At 43.4% G+C, this 21,048-nt stretch overlaps 2 protein-coding genes across 4 annotated transcripts; both read right to left on the reverse strand.

Annotated features, from left to right (window-relative positions):
- Nucleotides 1-505: 505 nt before the first annotated feature.
- Nucleotides 506-7,158, reverse strand: znf711 (zinc finger protein 711). 2 transcript variants are annotated; one of them, XM_041047969.1, is made up of 8 exons: nt 7,016-7,158; nt 5,835-5,916; nt 5,613-5,714; nt 4,451-5,311; nt 4,177-4,323; nt 3,872-4,054; nt 3,520-3,654; nt 506-3,392 (listed from the first exon to the last, which is right to left on the reverse strand). In XM_041047969.1, exons 3-8 carry the CDS (start codon nt 5,689-5,691, stop codon nt 2,212-2,214), a joined length of 2,586 nt encoding a protein of 861 aa, XP_040903903.1. In that variant the 5' UTR covers nt 5,692-5,714; nt 5,835-5,916; nt 7,016-7,158; the 3' UTR covers nt 506-2,211. The 2 variants fall into 2 exon arrangements, with proteins under 2 accessions (XP_040903903.1, XP_040903904.1); XM_041047970.1 differs by lacking the exon at nt 7,016-7,158 and adding an exon at nt 6,239-6,536.
- Nucleotides 7,159-7,616: 458 nt separating this feature from the next.
- Nucleotides 7,617-18,677, reverse strand: zgc:66447 (SLAIN motif-containing protein-like). Of its 2 annotated transcripts, none has more exons than XM_041047971.1 (9): nt 18,408-18,677; nt 17,161-17,831; nt 14,194-14,330; nt 13,104-13,238; nt 10,728-10,868; nt 10,123-10,452; nt 9,851-9,994; nt 8,844-9,141; nt 7,617-8,696 (listed from the first exon to the last, which is right to left on the reverse strand). In XM_041047971.1, exons 2-9 carry the CDS (start codon nt 17,820-17,822, stop codon nt 8,642-8,644), a joined length of 1,902 nt encoding a protein of 633 aa, XP_040903905.1. In that variant the 5' UTR covers nt 17,823-17,831; nt 18,408-18,677; the 3' UTR covers nt 7,617-8,641. The 2 variants fall into 2 exon arrangements, with proteins under 2 accessions (XP_040903905.1, XP_040903906.1); XM_041047972.1 differs by having other exon boundaries at nt 7,618-8,696; nt 13,104-13,235.
- Nucleotides 18,678-21,048: the final 2,371 nt, after the last annotated feature.

Genomic DNA, 21,048 nt, shown 5'->3' on the forward strand with positions numbered 1-21,048 from the left:
TGAGCCTCTCCGAACACTAAATCCTACATCTATTCACAAATGTGTGGGAGGATGAGCCGGTGATCAAGTGAAACTGTGAATTCCATTGTACTATTTGCTAAATGGCTTGTTTGGCCACTGGACCCACAGTTACTGAGGTTTACTGATATCTTTCATCACCTCTCAGCGGTTGACTGAAGTTAAAATATCACAACAAATGCTGAAATCGTGCTGCAGGGGCCATCGTGAAGCCGAAACGGATGAACTGACTGCTACCACTGAGAACACGAGACACTCGTTAGAGGCATTTAAAAATAAACAGACGTCTGCGGAAGCAAGCTGTGGATTAGCAATGATTAACGTTTCCACACAAGATGACAGAGCGTGATGTTTAATTTTTTATCTCAGCCAACACCGCAGTCCTGCATGATATCCTCCTCCAATCAGGTTTGCCAATGGATGAAATGACTTCATGATTCTTTGATAATGATTCTTTTACGCAGCACAGAAAAAGACAAAAAGTGTAAAAAGATAATTGTTTATTTTGCTTCTTCCCCACCAGTAGTTTATCCACAATCAGACTGAAAGAAAATATAGACTAAGGTACACGAAATGCAGGGATTTTTAATATATACCACAATTAATTTCATGGAGACAGCATATGTGCATACTTTAAAGACTAATGCCAATATGATGACCACTGACTTCAAGGGAATAATCCAATGATTGGGACTGGGTCGGGTTATTTAGACTGTAGGACTAGGGTATGGGGAAACTTGTTAGTGAGCACAAACAAAACACAAAACCCAATCACTTATCCATAGAACAAAACAATAAATGGTTTCACCCACCACTTTCAATGACAATTCAGTTTTGATGCTGTAATGGATCGTGCCCACGTTAGAGATAACACTCAAAACAATCTTTACCTTTACCCACTCACAAAGCTCTGTACTTGTTTATTACCTAGGGTTTTCGTATATACATATATATATGTGTATATATATGTATATACATATATATATTTTGACCCCATACGTGTAATTAAAATACAAAAAAGTTATTAAAGTGCTTTCTACTGACTCAAACACACAATCTCTGAGAGAATGGTATTGATACAGCATGTTTGAGAGTTAAAAATCACTTGTTTTTTTTTTATTAGCTGTGTTCATCAGTGCTTAAGGGATAAAGACCAAACAGATGTAAGGCATGATTGCAATCAAATGGTTAGCTGAGAGAGCACGTCTGTGTCATCAGTAACGTCACACATGCAGCTTACAGTGGCGGTCAGATATAACCCCTCCAGGGACCTGTATCTGACGTAAAGCCAACCATCTGTGATGGTCATACAATAACACACCTGTTAATTATCGGCACCATCGTAGCAGGCGGACGAGCAGATTTCTGTCAGAAATGTGTTGTGTACACTAAAGGGATATTCTACTAATATATCAAATGAACCCTTCTCCTCCTCGCTAGACACGGCTGATTAGACCAGAAAATTTCTGATTCATCTTTTACGACATATTTAACAGAATATAGCCTATATTATACATGATTTAAATAATGGAAACTCTGAGTGTTTCACGCTTGGGAGGAAAATTCAAAACGATGAAAGTTCAACTGTTACAATTAATGAAATATCTTTTTAAGGTGCGTAATGTGTGTCAACATCACTGAAAACCATTTATGAACTGGTGAATGGCTCTGCCCATTAAAGACCAGATGGCATTGAAAACAAATGTCAGAGTAAAAGCTGGTTAATAAGGAAAATAGATACTAGTTGGTACTGTGGAGGCAAACTTCTCCTGTACTCAGTCCACATCGTCTGATGAACTGGCGTGACGTTCACAAAGCACCGCTTTCTGTTTTACAGGACAAAGTCGTCATCTTGCAGCATTTCAGCTGAGTGGGTATAAAAATATAGACATTTGAAACCCTGAATATATGTTCATATGTGATTTTCTGCAACAAAACAAAAACACAATTTACAGTTGTCCCACTCAATGTACACACTGTTTTTTTTTTAGACTTCAGCCCCATCTAAAACGTGTTCTTGTATTACCCCTGGGGGACGAGGTTTACACCCATTACAACACGGAACACAGAACGGCAATTATTTCGTCTTCATCAACAGCCTACATCCGTCATTTCTTTGTTAATACACTAAAATTACCTCTGGGTGTGTGACACAGATTTACGGGAAAGTGTGTGTTTGTGTGCGCGATGACATTACATCAACATGTCTTTGTGATGCCTGGCTATGTGCTGGCTCTTCTCTGAAGGCCTCCTAAAGCCCTTGGTGCAGTAGTCACAGCGGTGGGGATAGTCCTTGGTGTGAATGGAGATGACATGGCGTTTGAAGCCAGAAGCGTCCGTACTGTTATACTCACAATACTGGCACTGATATACCTTTCTGCCACTGTGTGTCTTCATGTGCTTCTTCAGCTCAGCGGGCTGTCGGAAGCCTCGCCGGCAGCGCTTGCACTTAAAAGGGAGGTCCTTCGTATGCAAGGACAAAATATGGCGGCTCAGGGTGAAAGTGTCGGGGGCATTGAAGTTACAATGCCGGCACTGGTGCACCTTGTTGCCCTTGTGTGTCTCCGCATGTTTCTTCAACTCTGAGGGCCTGTGAAAGCCTTTCTCACACACGTCACACTGATGGGGAAAGTCCTTGGTGTGAACAGAGATAATGTGTCGTTTCAGGTCACTGGAGTTGGTGCTCTTGTGCTCACAGTGCGGGCACTGGTGGGTCTTGTGGCCTTGCACCATCTCTATATGACGCTGGAGTTCCCGGGCGTCCGCATAGGCTTGAGGGCAGTGGCTGCACTTGAAAGGCAGATCTGCGCCATGCTTGCTCTTGATGTGAGTCTTTAGGTTGGACTGATCCGCACAGCGGAACTCACAGTGCGGGCAGTGGTAGGGCTTCTCGCCTGTGTGGGTCCGCATGTGTTTCTTCAGCTCTGACGGGTGGCGGAAGCCTTTGGCGCACTCGACACACACGTGTGCAAAGTTCTTACTGTGCACAGCCAGGAGGTGGCGGTTGAGTAGGCCCTGTTCAGCTGTCTCATAATCGCAGTACTTGCAGTGATGCAGTTTGGGCTCTCGGTCCTTGACGATGAGCTTGTCAGAGCCCAGGGGGCTAGACTCGTGGTAGCGCCGTGTGTACTCAGTGTATTCTGGAGACCGCTCGCTGTTGTGGCTCAGCAACTTGTGGCTCTCCAAATGGTTGTGGAAACTGACCTTCTTGTTGGTGGTAAAGTCGCAGTCTGTGCACTGGTACTTCTTCTTCAGCAGATGGTCCGGGTGGTTCTTCATGTGGCATTTGAGGAAGCCTCGTGAGCGGAACTTCTTTCCACATATGTGGCAGGGGTAGACTGTCAAAGGCATGCCATCTGGTCCAATGATAACAGCTGGAAGAGAAGTTTGAAAAGTAGTGTGTAACTTTAAATACTGTAAACAGCAAGTGTGAATTTCTGTCAGTACAAATTATCACATCTCATCATTTGATGGTCCATCATTTTCATTTGCTGATCATACCGGTCTGACACTGTCGTGTCTCTCCTTTCTTCTTTTTCTTAGCTTTGGGTTTAAGGGTACGGTTTGCCCCCAGTCCCTCTCGGATTTGCAGAAACGGTGTAGCTGCGCCATTCTTCACCTGATCAATGGTATTACCTGCACAGATGTGATGGTTTACATCACATTATCGACGGGAACATTATTTTATCTTCATTTTCGTTATGAGACCTGCCAAAATTGTTATTTTCAAAATAAAATTTACTTGAAACAAGTGTTATGTTTTAAACGTTATTTATCCAAGCTGTGACATTTTCTGTACAAACCATGCACAGGTACAAACATCTGTTGTTTGTTGTTTCACAAAGAAACATACTGATGTCATCGTCGTCATCCTCATCACTGTCATCTTCATCATCATCATCTTCTTCTTTAGGATGGTTCTTGACTGCCATGTAGACCATCTTGTCACGACCAACTCCCAGTCTTCCTGATGATGCAGCTTCCAGGTCAGGATGGCCATTCTGATAATCATCCTCTGTTATTACCTCTGTTCCACCTGGAAATGGATACAATTTTGTTAAAGTCATAACCTTTATTCACTTGAGCAGGAAAATCTCTTATGTAAAAGTGACGTGCCGCCAGCAGACTGAGCAACTGGTAAATTTTAAAGTCACTCGCCTAAATCGTCATCTGCTTCAGCTTTAAAAATGTAGACTTTGATGACCTCAGAGCCGTCCTCCTCTTTGGATTCCTTATCTTCCATTACCTCAGTGCTGATCTCAAGGGGAGTGTCTCCTATGTCCAACTTCTCTCCCACCTCATCCACTATAGTAACACAAATATACAAATACCTGGTTATACAAAACTGTAGATTATCAAAAATAAACAGGAGATTGCACAGAGACAGTGTTTATGAATCTATGGTGCTGTATCATATGGCACACTGTCTTACAGGAGATCATGAGGTAATCCTCAGAGCTGCTTCTTGCATCATCGTCCTCATCTGTCTGCAGGGGAACAGCCTCAGTTGGCAGCTGTTCGTGGATTATGGTCTCTGAGCTGGCCTCTGTCACCATCAAGCCTTCGGACACCAGCTGGTGGTCCAGGGTGTTGTCCTGGTGCTCTGACAGTAGCTCTGCCACAAACACCTGGTCTGGCATGTCATCGTGGTGGTGGTTTGAGTCCTGGATGAGGTCTGTGGTAAGGACATGGTGGTGGTGGGGGTCAAGAGCTTCCTCTATTGCAACCTCCGTCCCCAGGATATTCTCGGGCATGATCACGCTGTGTTCTGAGGGCACCATGTCCTCGCTGGTCATTTCATGGGCCTCAACCCCTTGAGACTGCAGACTTTCCACATCAACCTCCAGACCTTCAACAACCTCAGCTTCCAAACCCTCCACTTCCACTTCCTCCTCAAGGCCCTCGACGACGTGTGCTTCTAGGCCGTCAACATCTACCTCAGTTTCCAGGCCCTCCACCACTTGCGCCTCGAGACCCTCCACTTCCACCTCACCCTCGAGGCCCTCGACAACCTGAGCCTCCAGCTCTACAACCTGTGTCTGTAGGCCTTCAACCACTTCTGCCTCCAGGCCCTCTACATCTGCGTGTAAGCTCTCCACCACTTCAGTCTCCAGTCCTTCAACCACCTCTGTTTCCAGGCCTTGAACTACCTGAGTCTCCAGGCCCTCCACCTCAAGCCCATGCTCCAGGAGGATGCCCTCGTCCGTCATCACATCAGAAAGAAGCATGCCCTCGGGCACAGACACCACAATATGCTCCCCATCAATGTGAGCCAGACCTCCCATGCCTGCAACTGTAAACAAAAGAAACACAGGAGAATGAATGACAAACATTTTCAAACAAGAGGTTGAAAATGAAAACAAGAGTCCACAGCTTTTCCCACATCCAAGCTACTGCACCACCAGACACCAGAGTATGTTGTTGCATTTCTGAAGGAGTATCACCCTCTTGTTGGTAGTCTGTGAAAATGTCACACTGACCATGTTAGGTTTCAGTGACTTGATTTTTTAGCTAGGTAATTAAGCTAAATCGTGTTGAACGTAAGAGCTGGATACAATATAATAGTCATCACCTTGCCCTATTTGACCACCTACCAAAGTCTTGCATGATCATAGCGTGGGGCATCTTTAGCTCCTGAGTGTGCAGCTCCAACACCCCTCCTCCTTGATCCATGTCTTTACTCAGGAAAAAAAAGACTGAAAATTACAGTGGACACCATGTTAGATGTTTTCTTTCATTTTGTTAGCATGCATTACTAAAAATGAAAGTGAATGCAACAACTGATCATTCCGTAATGGCTTGTACTCAATACATACCTTCACATTTGATGACAAACCCCTTAGAATAAAACCAACAGGATATCTGACGTGCTTCCTTCCATCCAGGTAATCAATCCCTCTGACAAAGAAAACAAATGATTAGTTTTCATAAGCACTGTGCTGATAATAGCAGAAGACAGAACGAGGTACTTTGTTTGTTACAGTCCAAGTGTTGTAATGATATTTAAAAACAACCTTTATACATGGACTCGGGTTTATAATTAGGGCACTTGTGTCTCCACAAATAAAGACCTCTGTATGGATATGAACTTCAGAAGGCAGAAAAACTCTATCGGCTGCCGCGGAGGAGTGGGGCGGTTGTGTTGTTGACCGCTGGCTCCATCCACTGCCTCTCAAAAGTACTACAGGCAGGTTCAATCTGAAGACATATAGCTAAACACCTGGAGCTGGTTGAGCCTGATGGCTGGAGCCTAGTTGAGACAAAGGGCTGTCCCGCTCAGTGTGCAGGGAGACGAGCTCACGGGCAGCAGCTCTGATGGCTTTTGGAAGATAAGTCTTGCTGGCTTTTGTGGGAGGAAATGCATTGTCGTCACCTGACGGCTCAAAACAAGCCAAACATGTCATGTCTGCAGTGGTCTGTAGTATCGCCTGATTCCCACAGATATATCACGATGGGATAAACACTTATACTGTGCTTCCGCACGTCTCGCCTTTAGAAGTATTGTACTCTGGACTCTTTGCACAAAACTACACATGCTCCGAGTTTAAGGCCGCCAATGAAAGTACCGCAGACGTTATGCAATGCATACTAGGGCGGCTACCGCCCTCCACCCATCGAAGCTAACTAGCAAGCAAGCTAGGGCTGTTCCTGTGAGCGCCATTTTGTTTTAGCATAATGGCTAATTCAAGAGAGGCAATAACCGATCTCATTTGACCAGTTAACCACCAATTACGCAAAACCTTACGATATTAATAAAGTCATCAGCACAAGCAACAGACCAAAATGCCCTACGCTAATATTGTTTTGCATGTCGCTCTAGTCTGTGCGACGACAGCCGTCCGTTCGGCTAGCTAGCTTGCTAAGCTAAGTGGCGCAGCTTTGTGCCGCATTATCTTCCATGTTGTTTTTCGAAAAGGCTGAAAGAGGCCCGCTACGGCCGACTGGGCCCTTGCGTCTTGTTCCACATGCCCTTCTAATCGATTCAAAATAATTTTACCTGATAACGTCGTCTCCCGACTCTATCGGCGTTTCTCCCCCTTCTCAGTTTTGTCTGTTATTGTTTTGGTTTATTTTTGACGGTAAGCTAAGTGCGGCCTGCAGTTTTGGATCCCCGGGCACTCTTTGCTAGGCCTCGGCCAATCAGCTTGCTTCCTGACAAGCAGAGGGAGGGCGGGGGGCAGACAATGCGTGGCCTCGTTTACCGCTGATCCCTTACTATTTGCGTCATGCATAAGAGAGCAGAGTTACATTAACGCAGTCGTTCTCTTAATGGAGACATATTTATGCTCTGCTCGTAGTCACAATGTCGAAACGTTACCACACCGAGAAATAAAAATTTTAATGTGATTGCAGACTGTGCGCTCAGACTTTGTATGCGCAGATGAGGCCTGTAGGCCATTTTGTCACAGGGGGTGGGTAGCGTCGAGCACTCATTTGTGAAGCGTTTGGTCATGCACCCAGGAAACATCCGGCAGACGATAACGGTGTTGCTGCTGATGCTGCTGCTGCTACCGCCTGTGCTGCGGATGGCCCGCATAGTGTGACCAATTAGCGCGTGATGCAAACAGAGCTCGACTTGGCATGCATGGATTAAAAATAACCAGAGATACAATTACATATTCAGGGTAGACTTTATTATTCTTTTTCATTACAGCTCCTAATTTTCAGAGGCACTCTGCATAAGGGTGCATAGCTGTCTAAGGCACACGGCCTTCGTGCATAAACATTTTTACTTTATTACAGTGGTATCCAAAAGCAGTCACTCAAATACACCTCTAGATATGCAGTAAAAATGCCTGGAAAACGCAGTATCTTTACAGTACCTTCAATGACTCATTGACAGCACCTTTTAATGACTCAAGATTACTTCTGGAATTAGAAAGTGTTGCAGCTGAAATGCACCTTGGCACAAACAATATTTATCCTCTTTTTTTTTTATATTATTCATAAGGGCAGTGTGGTTTACAGGAGTTGCATTGCTGTGTAAGCAAAGAGCAAAACACAAATACAACACAAACCTAAAGTAATTTCACTATGAACCACTCAAACATTCAAAAATTCACACAGGTCATTATCGGACACATGGAAGATCTGTCGTATTGCAGTTTCATAATGATGAAAAGGATGAAGGGATAAGGGAAAAACAAAACCAAGCATGCAACACGCAGCACCTTCATCTAGTAGGAACTTGCACAGAAAATTAACAAACCAGCAATATCTTCATTTAAATTGTCTTCATATCAACTACATCCACAGAACAGTAATTACAACCCTTTATATTCCAGCTATTTCTCACCATTGCCATAGAAAAATAAGTAAAATTGACACAAATCTTCTGGAAGCTCAGAGTTGGTCCATATAACAAGTGGAGTGTGCATGTGTGCCTTTTTTTGTCTGCCTACACATCCTCTCTGTGTGTGGGTTGACAATGCTTCATGCTAGAGAAAGAAATTAGTCTTCACTACGAATCCAGTGCAGCCCAGCGCTCCAGTCCGAAAAAAAGGGAGAAGTTGTACGACACATTTGTGGACACAGTGGCCGCGTTTTTCTGTACTCTGAGAGGTAACTGGGAGAGGTCAGGTGAGGGTTTGCAGCAGTGAACATCCTTCATCACCGGCCAGACTCAGTAACAGCCATCTTTCCAGGATTCATCTGAGATTTTAGCCATGCCCAAAGACCTGTTCAATATAAAAAGACGGTGGTTCACACAAGACGTCACATATAGTGTAGTGATCTGAATGGTGTTAAATAAATTTGTCATTATTACAAGAACATATTCCGCCATTTCTTTGTACTCCCTAATAGTGTTCCGTTTAAACACTCACCTCCTAGGGGGCTGTGAGAGTTTACTCCTGGTGGATGCTGATGGCATAGCCTGTCCTCGGCCCACTGCAGGCCTCCCTGCCTCAGCTGAGACTCTCCCAGGTATGTAGGCTCCACCATTGGCAGAGCCTGGGGACTGGACCTTGCGGCCCCCTCCCGCAGGTGGTCCTTGGATGACAGGCAGACCTCGTGAAGGCTGACGACCAGCTCCCATGGAGCTCACTGGAGCGACGGCTTTAACTGGAGTTCGCAGGGAGAGTGGGGACTGCCCATTGCTGCGCAGCCGACTGCAAGCCATACCTTGATTGGAATAAAGGCACAGCACTATAACAGAGTCTCAATCCACGCTGTTTCTTTAAGACAAGTTGGGAAATCAAAGAAATACTGTTAACTTCAAGGTTAGATCAGTACATACACCATCAATCTTAGGTTTTTGGAGGAGATAATATTAGCGTGTCAATGTCCTAGGAAGATATACTAGTTGAATTTTTTTCAACATTTCTCAATATTTAAGAATTTAATTACATTTGGGATTGTTTGTGTTTGGAAGTGTTTCTTTTGTTGTCGCTATTGGCAGCCTCAGCTATAAGATTTAAAAGGTGCCCTGTGGAGTTTTCTTGTAAACAAATAAAACTCACTGTATTTATTCTTAAGGTCCAATAAATATGTTGAACACATTTCCTTCCTCATAAAACATTTGAAGAACATCTGATAAGCCTTTTAAGAAATCTGCATTGCTTAAATCATCTTTCTTTTATTCTGGGAGTTCTTTGTTAGTGCATTGGTGTGTTTCTCGGTGCATTACAGACATCTGTCTATCAGTGGAATAATGTGAGGGTGGGGGTTTGACCTGTATATCAGTCAAACCCTACCTTTGGTCATGCAGACGTTAAGAGGAGGTAAGGTGGTAGGATAACAGTGACACTATACAGAGGGCTATGTGCAAGACAGATGAAGGTGCCATTATGTTGGAGGAGTGGTAGTGACCAGGTGAGGAGGGCAGGGTTACCTGTGGAGGGGGAGTGAGTCAGGTGGGACATGCGGTTGCCAGAGCTCTGGAGGTTAGCCTCCATGCTGCGGCTGTTTCTGACTGCCTCCAGGGAACGTAGGCTGGTGCGGGGGGCCAGATTAGGCATGCTGTGCCTCAACTCCTCTGGAACCACACATACACAACACACTGCATTTCATCACAGCTTTGGTACAACAGCAGTCTCTGCGACTGTCACTCTGATCTTCCTAACCCAGTGCATAAATGCTGAATTATTACTGGTTATAGCCTACCCTCACTCTTGGCGAATTTAAGCAGCTCTGCACTGGGGCCCTGAAGAGATCGTCTGGGTGTTCTTGTGCGTGGGGCTCCAAGTCGGCTGCTGTATTCCTGACCGTGGCTGGAGATAGAGGGAGACAGGCACCGGGGTGAGCCTAAGGGCGAGGGGGTGAATCGATGTCTTCGCTGGGGCATGGAGCAGAAGTCATCCTCTTCGTCTTCGAGGCTGTAGCTGTCAAATTCCTGGTCGCTGTAGGTGCCACCTCGGCGCAGGGACTGCAGAGATGCTGTGGAGCTGCGTCGCGATGCAGACGCTGAGCTGGAAGCATAATCCTGCCTAAGACCTGACAGCCAAAATATAAAGTTAAAAAAGGAAACTGCATATACAGCAAACCATGCAAATGCACACATGCAGGTTCATGCTCATGTAAAAATCACAGAAAACTATGCAAAGCTTGAGAATTGGATCAAATGATCTATCTCACCTACTGAGGTGAATGAAAATGTTTGCACTAAGGCTAACTGTGCTAGTTTAGTCTCTCATGTGTGCTCTACTTTCTTGAGGTTGGAAAAACAACTACGGGTGACACCCCGCACACCACGCAACACCACTACTCACTCTCTTCCTGAAGGCGAGCCATGATCTGGACATCAGTGAGATCCTGCAGCTTGTAGCCCATAGAGATGGAGTCATCTGATGTGCTGAGCTCACTGTCTATGGAGGACTGAGAGCTCAGGGCTGAGTGCATGCTTGTGACACCTGTAAATACAGTGGGACGGCTGTTACAACAAGCTGCACCTCACGCCAATGAGAGTGTTGAAATTGACCACGCTTTCTGCAACTTATTTCCACCTGTGTTGGTAAGAAAGAGAGTTACCTTAAATTCTCAAATAAAAGCTGGTGTTCAAATAATGCCCACGAGGTTTGTTTGAACAAATAAAGGTCAGGGGGAAAAAAGGCAGGAAATAATAAATGACTAGGACCTGTATGGCTGCAGGTTTCTCCCATGTGAAGGGAACAATGGCTCTACATAATTCAAAAGGCTCGTCAGACTAATATAGCACATATTTTATGAAATTTACACTTTCATGAAAAGTACAAACTTGGATATTCCCTTAGAACTGAAGAATGAAAGGTTTTTGTTCCATTGTGTACGATGACAGCTGAACTTGGACTTCAGGCTTCAGTAGAGTACTGTCTTGATTAATGGGCCCCTTTCACACTGCGAAATGACAAATGTCAGGCCATCATCTGAGCGGTTACTATATTGATCACAAAAGATTAGATGCCAACGGGCTCTGTCATACTCTGCTCAGCAGATAACAAGGATTGATTGATCAGGCTTGTAAAACACTTTGATTGCCTCAAGGTGATTAGGCAGAGTACTGCATCACAATGTTGATAAAAAAGTTTAAAAAGTTTAAAAGTTTAAATTAAAGAAAAGCTACTCAATCATTTACAATTGGCCAGAGGTATGTGAGAAATAACTCACTCCAACTCAGGTAACACACATGTAGCGCTGCCTGTAGTAGCACAAATTTAGATTTAAGTTTAATGTTCAGTGGGTGTGAATGAATTTTCAGATGTTCCCTAAATGCCACACATCAGTATATCAGTGCCTTTAGTCCCCACTCAGGTACTCCAGTGTACGCAACTCAGACAGGACAATGATTTTATGCAAGGCATTAGACAGACCCAGACAATATTTGAGAATTTAAGTTATGAATGAAAACAACAGCTCTGTTTGACAATCACATTTAGTATGTTTACATTAACATCTCTTTCCACCCCAACTTCACTGCAGCCGTGTCCAGCAGCATTAGCCTAGAAAGAACTGTCTGCTGCTGCTGCTGCTGATAGCCTGAAAGTCTGTATGCAAAGTTCCCCCCCGCCAGGCGTGTCTGTCTGACACAGGCCCGACACTCAGACTGAGACAAACGGGAAATGACAACATCATCCAGGGGCATTTGGTTATGTAAAAAGTCTGGGATTAGATAGGGTCACCTCCCACAAGCCAAGCGTTCACAAGTTCATGCAAAGATTTGTTATTTACAGGGTTTTCACAACAACATCAGCAATGTTGGTCTCAGCACAGTGAAGTGCCAGGTGTTGTGAGACAATGTGAGGAATAGCACGAGTGCAAAGAAACAGTTACAGTCGCCACCGCAAAGTCAAAGCCACCAACATTATACAGTATATTTCACACAGGTTAGCGTTGCCAAAGACTTTCAATATACCAGTGTTTTCATCCCCTGAGCTTTAAACCACATATACTTTACATAACTGCTGACCATCTTCCAAAGTATCCACCAGATATGTTGACAAGCTTGAGACAAACAATTAATCACAGTGTATATTATTATCTGTTTTTATTTGAAAATAACCTATGTGATTGTCGTGCTGTGATACAGTTATAGAAAAGCTTGGAGGGCTGGTAAAGATTCATTTGTGATGCATTCAAGCGTTGGGCAGAAAGAGCCACATCTGCCACATCTGAGCTTACAGACTAATAGCAACCTTTGTAGTGCAAGAAGCCACCAAATACACATTTGCCTTTTCAGGACATCTGTATTCACTTATTGTTCTTTGTTGTCTGACGACTACCTCCTGAATTCACTGCTGTTCAACAGACAACAATTGAGTCTGTGATATCAGGCCTTCCCACAAAAATTACACTGTGCATAACATTAACTTTGATGTACTGCTTTTCTCATAAAACTTTTTTGTTGATTGTAATACAGTAAAATAAATAATGATAAATAATGGCATGTTTTGGAAAATGATTACCAGTAATGTACAGTATATGTGACACACAGTAAAAAAACATGCAAAGATTCCTTAAATACTACCAATGAGATCCCTGAGAGAACAAATGGTTGATGCATTAGTGCACACGCATATCAACTGACCTACATCCATACAATAACTGATGTCAATCCCATTGTTGTGTTGAGCAGAATATAAAGAGCGCAGTGCGTTAATGTCATGCCATACCTGAGCTGCCACAGGTTAGTAGGGATTTGTTAGTTGATTTGTGGTACCCAGGAGAGATCAGGCCTGATCCTGCCGAGCCTGCTGTGCCTGCCTCTGCTGATGGGCTGCTGTACATGTTCCTCCATCGAGACGCTGCCGGGGACAGGAGAGGAAAGATGAGAAGAATATACACGCTTTAAAAGGGTGACATAAAGAGAGACACATGAAGAAGAGCCAAGTGTGGTTGGGACTAGTGTAAATGATATTAGATGCAATGAATACAGAAAGTTTTACATTATAGCCTCAGAGAATACGTAGATAGTTTGACGTTCACTTTAAGAGTGGGCGTCAAAGTGTAAATTTCACTTCAAACAAAAGCTTTGAGAAAAACAGCTGAAGCTTTTGCATCCATACTGTATGTCACAAAAACTTGGGTTTAATTTAGACAATTCTTTTTATTTGTTTCATACACCTTCACTGCTAACCCTATAGTTTCTGTATAGTTTGGCTAAAACCAGCTCTATGTCACCAGGCAGGTTACATGGTCTGGTGTTCCCGGTTAGAAAAAGTGGAGGTGACTGGGGGGATGTAATTCAACCCAGCCCATGACTTCATGTAGTCATTCAGCCCTGGTGTGAATAACTTTGTTGTTCAGGTTCCGCAGTGTGCAGGAAGTAGGAGCTGCGAGCGGGATAAATAATGAATGGGCTCTGCTGGATCAGACACAAACTTCTGTCCACACGTAAAGATGTGCACAACATGTACACACTCACTGCGAGTACTCAAGCATTGTTGTACGACTAAGACATACACAGATGCATGCATGTGCACAGTGGAGATGAACAGTAAATAAAGATGCAGCACAGTCACAAACTCCCTGTGCTGAATTGGGTGCTTTAATCTTGATTTAGGCCAAGCAGCAACATGCAACTAAAATATCTTCAAATACAAAAGTTTGTTCATTTACTGTAAAAGCTCTTGTAATGTTTGTGAAGGTCTGCAGGATTGTTTGTCTACAGGTTTGCATAAAAAGTGATTTAAAATACAGATCAAGAAATACTATATATACTAAAGAAATACTATAAATAATATAAGTTTGTTAAAAACATACACTGGTCCAAACGGCTGATCAGGGTCCGACAAGCCATTTCTGTCTCTGGGCTGCGGTGGTCAAGAACCTGCCGACACCATTTCAGAGGAGACTCTGGGCCCGGATCTGCTACTTGCTTTTTAGGAGACACATACAACCTGAAGAGAGGAGGCAGATGAGAAGAAAACATATTATTACCAAGGGAAATGAGAGCAACAACAAGGGGTAAAAGGCACAGCGAGTAATACAGAGATGGGGAAAACTGAGTGTGGAAAAGGCTGAAGAAGTAAGCCTAATCTCCTTTTTATTAAAAAACATGCTTGTCAAAGGTGTTTGCCAGTAAGCGCAGAGCAGAAGATTTGAATAAGAACAAGCCAGAGATTAGTGTGAACCACTGGAGTGCAAGGTATGCACTTAAAAGTTTAAAGCAAATGACGTAATCAGACCAAACAATGAGTGAGCAAATACTTTAAGTAAGTAATGCAACTTTAAACATTGTTATCACAGCCTCAACCTGGTTAACATATCAGGCTCTTTCCAGTCTAAGTAAAAGCAGGAAACACTGACTACATCCACAGAAAGGTGGAAAATTTTCAAAATGCTTTTTGTGTGTTAAAAACAACTTGTGTACAAGTCCTAAGACAGACACAATGAAGAGTTTTACATTTACTGGGGAAGTAGACAGATGACCCAATATCTACAATGTGCAGCTATTGGTTTAAGTTACATTCCACTGCAAGAAAAATCTCCAGTCACATCTATGAAGGACCAGCCAACTGAAGTCAACCACTGAGTCGCCATCTGAAATCAACACTTGACTTGTTGGTGTTGTCGATGCCTCCTTTCTGCAACATGGCCAGTGTTGCCCCAGTGAGAGCAAACAGCCATTAGTTCACCACAGTCTTTGAACTGGCGGTCACATGGGCTGATCCTTTGAGTTGGATACACAAAAGGCCCGGACTGACTGGTTCTGGACCAATCAACTACAAATCATCTTCCCATTGAACAAACATAAAAGGACAGATTTCCCACTGGAATGAGCAACAATATAAAGAGCAATATTCAGGTCACACAACCTGCCACAGAGCACAGCTTCTGTGTGTGGGGGAATGGGAATGTGTTTGTGTTTGATGCAGAATAATGACGCACGTTCTGCCTGCGCTTGATCCAGTCACGCCAGAGTTTTAGTCACAGGTTGGTACCTGGTTGTTGACAGTCACACAAGACATGGCTCTTCAACTGCAGTTCCAAAACCATTACTGCTACTATAAAATTAGACCTTGTAGAAAGGTATGTCATTTAAAGGGTTTTAATAATAAATAGTTATGTAATTTTATAATAACTTTAAATTAACTTACAAAAACGTCTTCCAGGACTGGCATCACAGAGCTGGGTTGGATAACGTGGACACCGTGACTGTGTCAGTGTGAGGACAAATTGGACATTTGCAAGGCAGTTTTGATCTGAACATTACCTGTCCAGTCTGATAAAGTCTAAGTCCAGTGTGAATACCATCTGTTTTTTTTTTCTAATCTTAGATTGCGTGCTGTTAGGGGCTTATTACTCTCTTGTACAGTCTTGATTCTACAAATCAAAAACCCATAATGAGAAATCCCGAAGTTGCTGCCAGCGTTTCTGTGCCTGTCACAGTCTGGTCGCACAGAGGGGGCCCCCCTCAGATCACATGCTGTGCAATCCCACCCAAAGCAGTTTATCCATGCGGCAGCATCCAGCCCAGAGCAGATCAGATTATGTCGTCGTTGGGATTACTGGATGTTTTGGCTATGATAACCTCACAAAGCACATATGGTATGGCTAATGATGTGAAACTGAAAAATAAGTCATGAATGGTCTGGCTGCTAAGCTTCATGGCTGAGCTGCCATCGGTAACACAATGTGGTACCTGTTTTATGCACGGCATAAACAAACGTCTAGACTGCTCTCCAGAATTAAATTAGCAGGGATTATTAATAATTAATCTTCTCCTTTTAGCTAATTATATTCTCCCAATTAAACTGGAGGTGAATGAACAAAGTTCATCTTGTTTCAAAACAATACTGGCTTTTTTTTATGAGCTTCAACCTGACCTGCATTCAGGAATGAGCCAAAACAGAGATAGCTTTGTTGATCTTTGGTACATTGTGTAACAAGGCTTAGGGTATGCAAATCTAAGTCATTAATAATAATTATAATTAATACTGCTATTATTTCCTGAAACTGCTTTTCTCCAGCTCTACAGCACACCTCAGATAACTGCACTTGTTTTTATTCATGCTTCAATTAGACAGCTATGAAAAAATTAAGCCTTCCTTGTTTTCATCATAACCTGCTAAACAGGTGGCAGGTAGGTCATGCCTTCTGTTTCCCTAGGCCAAGAGATAGCCAAGAGACAACTTAAAAAAAAAAAAAAAGCAACAGCTTCTCACTCTTGTACTCACATAAACTGCTTCTGAAATTATTTCACACAGGCTGCCATTTCTTTTGCCGCCTCCACATCACCTCAGTCTTTCTTCTCCTCCTTCACTAACACCTTATCATGTCCTTGTACTTACACGTTTGCCACTGTCAAGCAGAGCTTGGAAGTATATGAAAAGAAACCTTGTTTCTGTGGATAGGGGGGAAAAAAATGCAGTTTCTGTGTCAGCCCAGAGTTAAGTCTAATTTTAAGTCCATTTAAACTAATGCTACAGCACATAGTCACTGCCTTGTGGGGGAGTCAAACACTTTTAAAATCAGAGATTAAAATGAAAAGCACAAGTGACTCATGTAGCTGAAGGGGCTGCCCTACTCTATACACAGGCGAACTTTAAATGTGGCATCCATGTGACTTTCAGTGAAGTTTGCATTATTCACTGTATATTCAATGATATGATGTGTCACATCTGCGAAGGTGTCAGTGCAGCAATCTGCTCGAACCAGATGTAACTGTACGAAACGCTGGGTAACACAAACATAAAATGAATACACAGTACAGCTGATGAAACGTACCAGCTGTCCTCGTCCTCTACTTCTGCACACTCATCCTCCAAATCTAGGACATCCACCTCATCCAGTGCAGTCTGGTCCACCCCTGAATCGCTCTCTGCAAGTGTCTCTGACTCATAACTGTCCTGAGAGGGGCTTTCTGGTGTCTGGCTTTGCCCCGGCGTCTCTCCTGCTCCGTTGCTGCAGGTCAAGGTGAGAAAGCCCCCGCATGGACCCCGATCCTCCTCCTCCTCTTCATCCTCTTCCTCCAGCCTGCTGGCCACAGGAAGAGGGGACATCTCCTCGCTACTGCTGCTGTCCTGTGGGGGTGACAGCTCAAAGTCTGTGCTGCCCAGCTCACCGCTGTGCTCCAACCTGAGACGGGAGTTGGTCACCCCTTCGCAAGTCAGCCTCTCATTGATGTTAGCAGCGGCTGTGAGGTTGCTGTTGCTGCTTGCACCTCTGTGTATGATAGTCTTGCTCCCCCTGTTGCGGAGGGTCTCATTCTGGACCTCCAGCCTACGAACAAGCTCCTGCAGCTTTCGCACCTCCTCCAGCTCCACCCCTGCCAGGTCTTGACCGCCCTCCTCTTCCTCCTGGCACCCGGACTTGGAGCTCTCCGTGAGGTCAGCGGGACTGCCATTGTCAGGCTGGGGAACCACGCTGGCACTGTCCGGGACCACCATGCTCCTGCTCTGCTCGGAGAAAGAGAGAGAGCAACATTTACATGGTGACAATGAAGAGCAGCTGGATAATCTGCAAAACAAAAACACATGCTGGTTCAAGCTTAACATTACTACATGCATCCTCACGTTAAGTTTCACGTAAAGCTGCTGACTGGGCACTATCTTCCCAGCAACACAACAAGAAACAACACAACACTAGGTAAACCAAACACAGAGGTAAGGATTCTCTAGCTACTTCGATCACATGCAAAGTAAACCTTTTGGTCGTAATCACACAAGTAGCTCTAACATCAAGGCTCCATTACTGTGTTAACAAGCCAGTTTGAGCTAACAATCACCAGTATTTACATGACGCCGATCACTCTCCCCCCCCTCGTCGTTATCTTGCTAACTCTGCAACTGTAATTACCGTGGCAAGAAGCTAGCTACACGAGGATGCTACACAACATTACATTTACCTCTAAGCTGCAAAACTGCAGCAGCTATACTGTATCATATCGAGCCGTACCGGTGACTTTGCTCCACACATGTGTATTTGAACAGGTCTCGTTAATCTCACACCGGCTATTACCAAAACAGTCGTACCGGTGAGTGAGCCGTGTTGTCCCCGTTGTCCCAGTCAGCCCTGCTGATGACTGAGCTTGCCCGCCACTCGAGAGCTCAAACTCCCCTGAGCACCAGCGACCGCATGGATGAAGCAGCTAATTACGACCACCTGCGACGGTCCGCGGCTTGATAGTGATTGTCAGGACACCGTGTTATAACTCTCAGTCAGCTAGTCCATGCTCTCTTGTTGCTACAGCAGCGCCGACGGCGTTCACCGCATCGCTCACTGCTAACTAGCTTGTTGATGGACTTCAGTTAGCCCCACTGAACAGAACAGTCCTGCAGCAGAGAAGAGCCCGCCCCTCCCCCCTACATGGGTTTCACTGGTGTTTGTCGCCCCCTATGGAAGGGACGTGATACTGCAGCAACATGCTCCTGTAATCCTAATTTGTCACCACTAGGTGTCGCTGTTAAGTAAGAAACCCAATAAACATTTGTCTGCAGTCATTCTTCAACAGACAGAAAGAATAAGTTAATAGGATATTGTTTCTTTACGAAGGCTGTGATGCTGAGTTTTTTTTAGAAGTAATTTTCATGGTTTGAGTACTGCACTTATATGTATGATATTTTACTCGACTCATTGTACTGGACAGAAGGAGGAAGTCTCAGCATCAAATCCTTCACAATTAAAACTGGAATATGCTTCATACTACTTGTTTGAACCCTTTAACCCCCCCCACAAAGACAAAAAATAAAGGAATTTACAAAATTTGCTCTCTTTGTTATAACATGGTGGGTGGGGTAGAAATCCTTGGTCCTGTAGTGAATACAAGAGGGTCATGTAGGCTTGCTTATATATGCTAAGTTTCACTTTGTGTATAAAAAAAAAAAGCCAAAGTGACACTGGTAGGGAAAAGAAGTGGTTGTTTTCTTAACTTTGTCTTCATCAGTATTATGCGGTACAGTAGGTGGACAGATACAGTACATTTTATGTCTATTTTTTGTTGTATAAGGTGAAGTTAAGGAAGCAGCAACTTGAAATACCTGTATAACTTGTTTTAATCACATGTACTTGTTGATACAGGGCTAACACACACGGAAGACAATAAAAATACTGATGTGACCTTTAGTAAACATTAGCCCTGTGACAGTGGAATACAAAAGCATTAATCACAAGTTTTGTTTTTTTATTATATGGCTCCACAGTGGTTTTAAGGACACTGAACAAGATCTGTGTTCACCTCCTATCATTCAGTTGCGTCCTCATTTGAACCTTCTCTTCTTCTGTACCAATCCCTATTGTCATAGTGTGCAGACAAGCCTGAGATCAGGCAAGAGATCAGTGGAAAAGAAAAGAACATGCATACCATAACTTTTTTGCAGATTCATGAAAACTATGGTTTCCTTGAAAAGTAAGACTTCGTTATATCTGAAGAGGAACTCTAAATCTACATAACATCACAATTTTGGTAAATAAATTTCAACCAAAGACAGTTTGAAGATATAGTGTCTTTACTTTCAAGTGCTTGCATGTTGCTCTATGAGCATGTTTCAACAGGCTCGTGGTGGAAAAACACAGAATGCATTACCTTGAGCAATCAAGACAGTCTGAGGAAAAAAACATGCTCAGTCGCTGATCCGTGAGATGCATTTTTCCTTTCCTTCTTCAATACGATCTAAAGCACATTAGTACTGTAAAGACAGAATTTATGCAGACGTGGCTGTTCCAGTAAATTTGAAGGCTGTTCCAGTGAATCTGAAGGCCCAACATGTGGAAACTAAATTCAGACATAAAAACTCACTTTTCCCACAGAAACTACATTTCATGTTGGCAAGATGGAATGTGCAACACCTGCAGCTAATCCACTCCCTTTTCTTCAGCAGGCTTAAACCTGTTGTAAATCAAGCGGAGGAGGCTTTCAGTAGGGGAGTAAGGTGCATTCAGCCGTTTGAAAATGAATTCAGATACATGAGTTTATGAGCAGCCAAGGCAAACGGAATACGCATGCTCATAAACTAGAATATCTGGATGCAAAAACTTTGATTTAAGATCACTTTCATACCTGTTTTGATTCTGGTGCATATCAGAGCACTCAAAGAGCATAATTTTGTACTGTATAGGAAGAGAATAAATTCTCACTCAAACTTCGACTTCTGATATTTAAAATATGTAAGTTATATAAATCAGACTTTTTATTATGACTCATTCTCATTTCTTACATTGTCTTTTCTACACATCAATTTTATGTTGCAATATTTCTGGCATAAGACTGAAAATAATACACTAATGCAATTAAAGAGATGTACAGATGATTGACACTACTAAATTGTCAGTTAATCTCAGACCCTCTAATGTTCTAAGACTGCCCTAACTTACAGAGCAGCAAAGCTACACCCAGCCTGAGGTCTGTGTAGGAAACTGAGTGTTCAGTGAGCGTTCAGACAATCTTGTCATAATATAATCTGTTCAAATGTTGTAGTAATGAGCGAAAAAAATGTACAAAACAAGATGGTTTAGCAAGACTGACAAAAATACACAACTCAAGCAAAACATTTTTGACACATTGATTTTTATTAAAACAAAAATATCATCTTATGTGTTATTTTCAGAACATTTCCTGAATGGCACCATTTACAGGCATACTTATGGTATTGTTTACAACGCAGTTCTCCATCTCTG

This window comes from Toxotes jaculatrix, chromosome 10 (genome assembly GCF_017976425.1).
Source record: "Toxotes jaculatrix isolate fToxJac2 chromosome 10, fToxJac2.pri, whole genome shotgun sequence".
Classification (NCBI taxonomy): Eukaryota; Metazoa; Chordata; class Actinopteri; family Toxotidae; genus Toxotes; species Toxotes jaculatrix.